This window comes from Chinchilla lanigera, unplaced genomic scaffold, assembly GCF_000276665.1.
Source record: "Chinchilla lanigera isolate Chin_1 unplaced genomic scaffold, ChiLan1.0 scaffold00030, whole genome shotgun sequence".
Taxonomy (NCBI): Eukaryota; Metazoa; Chordata; class Mammalia; order Rodentia; family Chinchillidae; genus Chinchilla; species Chinchilla lanigera.
Window position 1 is genome coordinate 5,598,756 of NW_004955431.1, and position 8,760 is coordinate 5,607,515.

The 8,760-nt window shown below is 35.4% G+C and overlaps 1 protein-coding gene across 1 annotated transcript in view; it reads left to right on the forward strand.

Annotated features, from left to right (window-relative positions):
• The window catches only part of LOC106148859, a 48,397-nt gene that overhangs the window by 19,064 nt on the left and 20,573 nt on the right, over nt 1–8,760 (forward strand). Inside the window, exons 6-7 of the mRNA XM_013515727.1 lie at nt 4,369–4,422; nt 7,724–7,777. Coding sequence (XP_013371181.1) covers nt 4,369–4,422; nt 7,724–7,777 — 108 coding nt within the window. The remainder of the gene's footprint in view (nt 1–4,368; nt 4,423–7,723; nt 7,778–8,760) is intronic.

Below are 8,760 nucleotides of genomic sequence, written 5' to 3' on the forward strand. Positions count from 1 at the left end.
AAGGCTTATTAATTTTAAAAAATCAGCTCTTCATACTGCTTTTTTAGCCTCTATTTTGTTTCTGATCTAATCTTTTACTAATTCTGGCTTTGATTTGTTCCTGCTCTTCTAATTCTTTGAGTTGCATAATTACATTGTTTGGTTTGAATTTTGTTTTCTTCTCTCCCTTATTTATTCTTCTGTTGTTTCTTTTCTCGTGTCTTTTCTCTTCTTTCTCTCTCTTTTCTCCCATCCTTTCTCTCTCCTGTCTTCCTGTCCTCCTTATTTTTCTCATAGACACAATTACTATAAACTTTCCTCTGAATTCTGTTTTCATTTTCTATGTTGTCCCAAAGGTTTTGAATTGTGTTTCCATTTTCATTTGTTTCAAGAAGTTTTTTTTTCTTTTGATTTCATCAGTCCATTGGTTGTTTAAGAAAATGTGGCTTATTTTTTATTAGATTTTATTGGTATGTTTTAGATATTCATAATGATCACATTCATCATAGAGAATTTGTACCTGTACATGATATAATTTGTTTTTCTCTCATTTCCCTACTCTCCCTTCAGCCCCTTCTCCCCTCCCATTTACAAAGCTTTGTTTCCATGTTTTCCTTCTTTCTCATTTTTTAACTTTTCCCTTCTTTCCTTTCTCCCTCACCTCTCTTTTGTTCCCCTCCCCATTTGAACATTTTCTTCCTGTTTCAAAATACATCTTCATCTTTATTTACAGAGAATGTTGTTTAATTTCCATGTATTTGTACAATTTCTAAAGTTTCTCTTGTTTTTTTATTTGTAGTTTTACTTTATTGTAGTCACAGAAGATACATATTATGGTTTCAACTTTTAAAGATTTGTCAAGACTTGTTTTGTGATCTAACATATGAGGCATCCTGGAGAATATTCTGTATGTTAATGAGAAGAATGTGTATTCTGCAACTGTTGGATGAAATGCTTTATAAATGTCTGTTAGGTCTATAGTACAGTTTAATGCCAATGTTTTATGCTTGATTTTTTTGCCTGGATTTTTCTGCCTCTTTATTAAAGGGGGGTATTAATGCCTTAGTGTCTATTTTTCCTTTTAGATCTACTATTGCTTGTTTTATATAGGTAAATGCTACAGCATTGGGAGCCTACATATGACTGTTATTTCTTGTTGTTGAATTGATAGGTTTATAGGTTATCTTCATATAATATCTTTTTTTATATCTTTTTGCAGCTTTAATTTAAAGTTTATTTTTTCAAACATAGGTAGGGCTACTCTCTGTTTTGGCACCTGTTTGCAAGGGATACTTTCCTTTATCCATTCACTTTCAGTCTTTGTGAGTTTTTACTGGTGAAACAAGTTTCTTATAGGTAGCATATCATTGGGTCTAGCATTTGTTTTTTCATCTTTTAAGCCAATCCATATCTTCTAATTGGAAGAATTTAATCCACTTACATTTAAAGTTATTACAGTAACTAAAGATATGCTTCTGTCATTCTGTTAATTTTTTTCTGATAGTTTTATATATTTTTTGTTCCTTTGTTCTTCTCTTATTCACTTTTGGTGTTTACTGCTTTTATGTGTTGATAACATTTGATTCTCTTTCTCTTTTGTGTATCTGCTGTACTGTTGTATTTTATACTTACTTATGTTTTCTTTGTCATAGTTTTCATCATTACCCTTCTAGAGTTGACTCCTAAGCATTATTTGTAGGGCCAGCCTGCTGGTGGTAAATTCACCCAGTTTTTACTTTTCTTGGTGCAAGTAAAAAAAAACAAAAACAACAACAACAACAAAACCCAAAGTAAAAATGCCTTCATTGCAGGCACAAAGAAGACCACTAAAGGAAGAAGAGACATGGAGATTTTGAGGGCCATGGCAGGGGGAACAATTGCTATATAGGGCCAGGCTGGAGGTAGGGTCTAGGGGGCAGTCTGTGTGACATGGCAAATAGTGATTGGGCAGGAGATGGAAAAAAGGAAATAGGATGTTGTGAAAAGGAAGTAGGAAGTTGTAATTTGACCAGGGAGGAGAAACCAGGGCTTGGCACATGGCTTCCCATGGCTTGCACCATATTGGCTCACTGCTATGATGATTTAGCAGGATTTTTATTTAGGCAGAAACCCATCAATGTTGATATTCAGTTTTCCCTGTATCATTTATTGAAAAGACTGTCCTTTCTCCAGTGTATTCTTGTTAACTTTGTTGAAATTCAGCTGACTGTATATGTGTAGATTTATTCCTGATCCCAATACAGGAAGTCATTGACACTGCTTCTAAATCTTTGCAGTATCTGCAGGTAGCTATTTTTTTTTTAGATTGTGTTGGATAAAAGATAAACAGCACATGTGGTTTCTTGGTCCTGTTAGTGTTTGTCTCCCTTAGTAGCAGAAAATACTTAGAAAACTCATATTTATTTCCCATGTATGAGATTCTACTAGAGTGGAAAAATGGAGGAGAGAATTCTATTAGACCAAGGAGGAGGTAGTAATGGAGGGAAGAGTGTAGCCTTCAGTATGAAAGAATGGAGCAAGCAACCCTGGAAGTGTTCTCTGCTCTGCAGTTTTCTACCACAAATCAAAACCCAGCCCAACACTGGATGGAGGTACTGCATCAAGCCTGCAGTTTCTTGACCCCATGTGTTAGTCAGCTTCTGTAACTGTAAAAAAAAAACCTGACATAATCAGTTTAAAGAGATAAAAAATTAATTTTAACTCAGGTGTGGAGGTTGCAACCCATGGTCAGTCGTCTCTATTGCTTTGAAGCCTCTGGTGAGTCAGTATATCATGATACAGTGACTGGTAGAGCAAGCTACCCACTTCACAGCACCCAAGAGCAAAAAGAGAGAGTAACTGACTGAAATCCCACAATCCCTTTTTAGGGCAAATCCTCAATGATGTAAAGCCTCTGAATAGACCCACCTGTTAAAATTTCTGCCACCTTCCAATTAGCACCAAGCTGAGGACCAAATTTTCAACACATGGGCTTTTGGGAACATTCCATTTTCAACCTATAGCACCCTATATGAGAACAGAGAGGACATTTATTATAGAAAGATAATCAGTAGAAAGAATGGAGAATCAGGAAATTAGAGGAAGTAAAGGGATTTGTACCTAGGGACTGCAATTGAATTTCAAATAAACCATAAAAGCCTTCAGGTTGTGCTTTGGTTCAACAGTAATGAATCAATCTTAAATCTTGAGTCATTAAACTTTTTCACAATCCTAAGATTGATCCATACATACACATAGAGAAAGGTAGAGATTGAGCTTTCGGAAGTTCATACTCAAAAGGAGCCAAGTTAGTACAAAGTATCTTTGATGCCTCCTGTAAATCTAATTGTAGCATCTATAGGCAACTTTTCTTTTTAAGATTATATTGCACAAAATAGATATAGGTTACCCTGGGATGCCCTTACTTCAGACCTATAGTTTCTTGACCCAATGTGAGAGCAGAGAAGACACCTATGGTGGTGAAAGTAAGGAATAAACAGAGGGTCCTGAGAATCAGGAAATTACATGGCTTGAAAGTGGATTTGTATTTAGAAACTGCAGTTGAATTGAAAATAAATCAAACTACAAAATGCTGACACTGTCATCAGGTTCAACTGTGAAACACTGAACATAAGGATTCAGACATTAAACTTGTCCACAAGTCACATGCTCATTAAAACATAAAAATTCATTTCTATAAAAAAATAGAAGCTATAAAATAACTGATGTAGGTGTAAGTTAAGAGTCAACAAGTTTATAAGTTGTACAGAAATTATAGCTATTTTGTACCTTAAATTTAAGGTTAGTAAGTCACGTGGTATCTGACCATGGATATTTTTAAAATCCTTTAGCACTGACCCATATGAATTTTTATCAGTTAGTACACTATGATGGAACTGCCTGTGAGATGTGACACACACACACACACACACACACACACACACACACATTTATATATATTCAAATACATATGAATGAATTACAAGTAGATATTTACTATGTAAAAGTGCACACAAACATACAACAGTATATGCACTCATACATATATACACAGAGAAAGAGAAAAACTAGGATTTGGGATATTCATAGCATGACACTACAGAGTGTCTTTGACATTATTTCTAAGTGATCATTAGAATGGGATAAAGGAATATGTTCCAACAAAGTGAAGTTAAATTTAAAATAGATTATACCACAAAACAGTTATTACTAATTCAGATTCAGAAGTAAATAGCTATACTTAAAACTTTAGTCGTTACATTTTGACATGACTAAAACACAACAAAACATAATTTCTAGAGAATAGGACCTACTAGATTCTAAATAACTTACATGTGAAGTTTTTAAGGATAGTTTGTATATTGCAGCAGCTTATTTGAATTTAAATTGTCTTATCTTTTGATCTTTTAGCAAAGTTCCATCTGAAGTCAGAGCAGCATCCTTATGTGAATTCACCAGTGAAAAGTAAGGCATAAATAAGTGCACACACACACACACACACACACACACACACATATATAATATACATATATGTAAGCATACACAACATATTGAGAGATTGAGATATGAGATAGTCTCTGTAGGAGCATCTGTGAGAGTATAAAGTTCCAATGTCTTCTCATGGTAAGATCTGTGTGGAAAACTCTTTGTCTTTTGATATGAGGTAGAAAAGAGTTAAATCATAGAGTGAGTCTTCTTAACTCTGGAGTTTGTCACAGTTAGTTATCATTGCATATGAAATTCTGTTGGCCAGAGGAGGAGAGAATTCCAGTTGGAGCCAGCAGGAGGTAGCAGCAGACAGGGAGCTGAGGAGGCTTCAGTGGAAAACAACGAAGCTGGGAGTCTTGAGAGTTCCTCACCCTCCAGAACTCTGCCACCATGAGAGGCTCAAGCTCCAAACATATACCCATCATCAGACAGATGGAAGCTCCTGCCTCATCCTGGAATTTCTTGACTGTGAGAGCAGAGACCCAAGTTTGAAAGTAAAATAAGAAGTGGATGCTGACTTAAGAAACAGGAATTTAGATGAGGTGAAATTACAATTGAAGCAGAAGCTGCTACCTAGAAAATTGGGCACCAAGAAGCTGCAGTTGAATCAGAAATTAATTCACGGAATGCTTTCCTATTGTGGTTAGGTTGAAGAATAAAGGACCGAACTTAAGTCTTGCATCATTAAAGTTTTTATACACCAATTATATTCATTATAAACATATAAAGGCACCTTTCTGTAAACAAATGATGAATAAGTTTACAAAGAACTGGTTTATAGGTGAAGAAAGTATAACTTGTGGAATAATATTAGCTAATTTGAACTAGAAAAAATTAAATCAAGGAAATCGTGTGTTGGACTATATGTATTTTTAAATCTCTCAGCACTACTCCACATGAATTCAAATCAGAACCCTGCAATGGAATTACTGGTAAACTGTGAGATATATATAGAATCAGATGAATACATATTGATAAGTAGAAATGAAGCTATAGGCACATAGGTCTACACCACATATATATGCCCGAACTACAAAGGCTGCAATTTGGAAGTTCACAGTTTGTCCATACAGAATATCACTGGTATCATTTCAAAATGGTCCCCCTCTAGCATATGCAGGCATCTTCCTATCTGTTGGAATCAATTTGGATATAAGGAATTAGAAGTTTCCTGCAGAGTGAAGTTGGGTTTAAAATGAATTGCACCACATAAGTTGCTACATGTTGATTCAGGTTCGGTATTAAACAACTGTACTTAAATTTGTGTCATTACATTTGTGATAGAACTAAAATATTTGTTACAATCCTGTCTAGCATCATTTCCAAGAAAAATGGTATATTCAATTCCAGAAACAGATTTGCACATGAAATTTTTAAAAGTCATCCAGCTCATAAGTTGAAGGGCAATTGTAACTTGTAATTTTAACTGATTTTTTTGTCATTCTGAGACAAGGTCTTCCTATGCAGCTCAGGCTGGCCTTGAGCTCACTTTGTAGCCCAGGCTGGTCTTGAACTCAGAACAATCCTCCTGCCTCAGCCTCCTGAATGCTGGAATTACAGACTTGTGCCACCATGCCCATTTTAACTAAAATATTAAGTCAGGGAGTACTTTTAAAATTTTTAGCACTCTCCTATCTACATCAAAAACAAGATAGTTGAGTCAATTCACCAATACAATGTGAAATATAAATTTATATTTATATGCATACATATAAATGTATGTACATACCTGCGTACAGACAAATTTATAGAGAGACTGATATTTGAGATGTTCACTGTCAGGTTATCTATGAGAATATAGCATTCCTTTCAACTTCTAGTATCTCCTCAGGGCAAGCTTCTGTATATAATATCCTTGCCTGTGGATGGAGGTGACAAGAGAAGGAAGAAGTCATACATGCAGTCTTTTCACTACTAGTGTTTCCCACCCCCAGTCAGCGCTTGCATGCTGCACTCTACCAGAGTGGAGGAGGGAAAGTAACCTGGACCAAGGCAGAAGGAGCATTGAAGCACGGATGAGAAGCATAGAGCTAGCATCCCTGGAGCGCCCCTCATCCTCAAGAGCTCCACTCCCAAGGGAGGCAGGTGCCCAAGGCCAATGCTTTCATTGCCTTGGATGGAGCCCTGTCCCAAGTCTACTTTCTTGTGACATCATGTGAGGAAAGAGAAGACATATGTGATGGTGAAAATAAGGAACCAATGAGGAGACCCGAGAATCAGAAATTTAGATGAAGTGAAAGATGTTTATTCCTAGAAATGGTAATTGAATATGAAATAAATGAAACAAAATTCATTCACATTGTGATTAAGGTCAGTAGTAAAGAACTGAACTTCAGTCATAGATCATTAAGCTTTTTCAGTCTAAATATCGTCATTAAAACATGTAAACACTCATCTCTATGGAAGGATGCAAGTTGTCAAATAACTACTTGTGACTTAAATGTTAATTATTTAATACATTATAATTTTAGTTAATTTGAACCGAAGTGTTAGGTCAGTCACACAGTGTCTTACTATGTTCCTTTTTAATCTTTAGAAGTGTCCTGCATGAGGTGAAATCAGTGGCCAGTGGTGGAATGTAAGATATAATGAAATACATGTATATGAATATACATACACGTGTGCATACATACACAATCTACAGTGAGATGTAGATTTAAGTATTCACTTTCGAGCACATTCATGGGAACACAGTTTCTCTGATGCTATTTCTAAATTCCTACCATGGCAAGCTTTTCTATGGAGTATTTTTTGTTTTTGGAATTGAAGTAGCAAAAGGAAGAGCAAGTCACAGAAGACATCTATTCAGTGCTGGTGTTTATCCCAAGGCCATACTCACCATCACTTTGAATGAAGACCCGTCTCCTGCTTGAATCTTCTTAACCCTACAAGAGCAGAATACAACAGGAAGAAGAGTGGGTGGAAATTATTAATACCTGCTTGTATGCATGTATGAAAACATCATAGTGAATCTCAAGATGTACAATTTTGTGTTAATAAAAATAGATACAAAATGTTTAAACTTGAAATAAATTAGACTATACAACATGAAAAATACTGTTACATATTTGGGCTAGGTTTAGTAGTAAAAAAAATTGTACTTAAATATTGTGTCACTGACTTTTGACATGTTTAAAGTTTTAACTTTTTAAATTGAGTTTTTCAAGGTCAACACATTTATAAGTTAAACAGTAATTGTAGCTAATTTGAACCAAAAATCAAATCTAGAAAATTATGTGGTGTCTAACTCTACATGTATATTTTTTAAATCCTTTAGCATTGCTTCATCTGAACTGACAACAGACACTCAGGAAGAAGACCTGGCTGAAAGGTGAGATCTAAATAAACACACATATGTGCACATATACACATATGTAAATATACCCAGAGACACATGTGACAAAACATGTACACAGAAAAGAAAGAGATTGAGATATGACAAGTTCATTTTCAGGAGCATCAGTGACAATATGGAATGTCTTTTACACTGTTTCTAGTCTCCTTGCTCTAATATCCATAGGTCCTAGGACAAGGAAAAGGTCACAAGAAGAAAGCTTCTAATCTGTTGGCCACCCTTGCTTAGAACAGACGAAAACCTTAGGAAAGTAAGAGGATGTGTGTATGATGCTCCCCTACAATGGGCAAAAGAGGAGAGAATCCTATTTGGAGCAAGGAGGAGGTAGCCGAGGGTAAAGAGAAGTGGAGCCCTTGGGAGGAAAAATATGCAGTTAATAGACCTTGATTCTGCTCCTCACCCTCCAGAGCTTTGCCTCCACTGGAGGTCTAAACCCACTGTCACCTTTAGTGGAGTCCTCATCTCAGGTCTGCAGTTTTATGAACCCTACTTAAGGGGAGAAAAGACATCTGAGTTGTCATCCACAGTGAAAAGTACAGTGTGGTCAAGGGACTTCAGAATCAGGAAATTAGACATGGCTGCATTTGTGAGTACCTACAAACTCAGGTTCATTTTTAAAATTGACTAAATTTAACCTAGAATGCTGGTGCATGTGTTGGTTAGGTGCAGTCATAAAAAACTGCATTTAATCTTTTTTTTTTTAATTTTAAAAAATAAAAGAAGGAAAACATATTAACAGACAGATATCCATTTACAAAATAGCATAAGAATAATACAAACAAAACAGAGTTACAGACAAAGTTGTAGGAAATTAACCACGGTTGTTGTATTATTTATTAATTTTCAAAGCGGTTTATTAAATTTATTAAATTTCAAAGTGGTTTCTCAGGAAAACAAATAGAGATATATACAAGATTGATCAAACAAGTAATCATTAACTGTTCCTTTCTGTAGAGCAA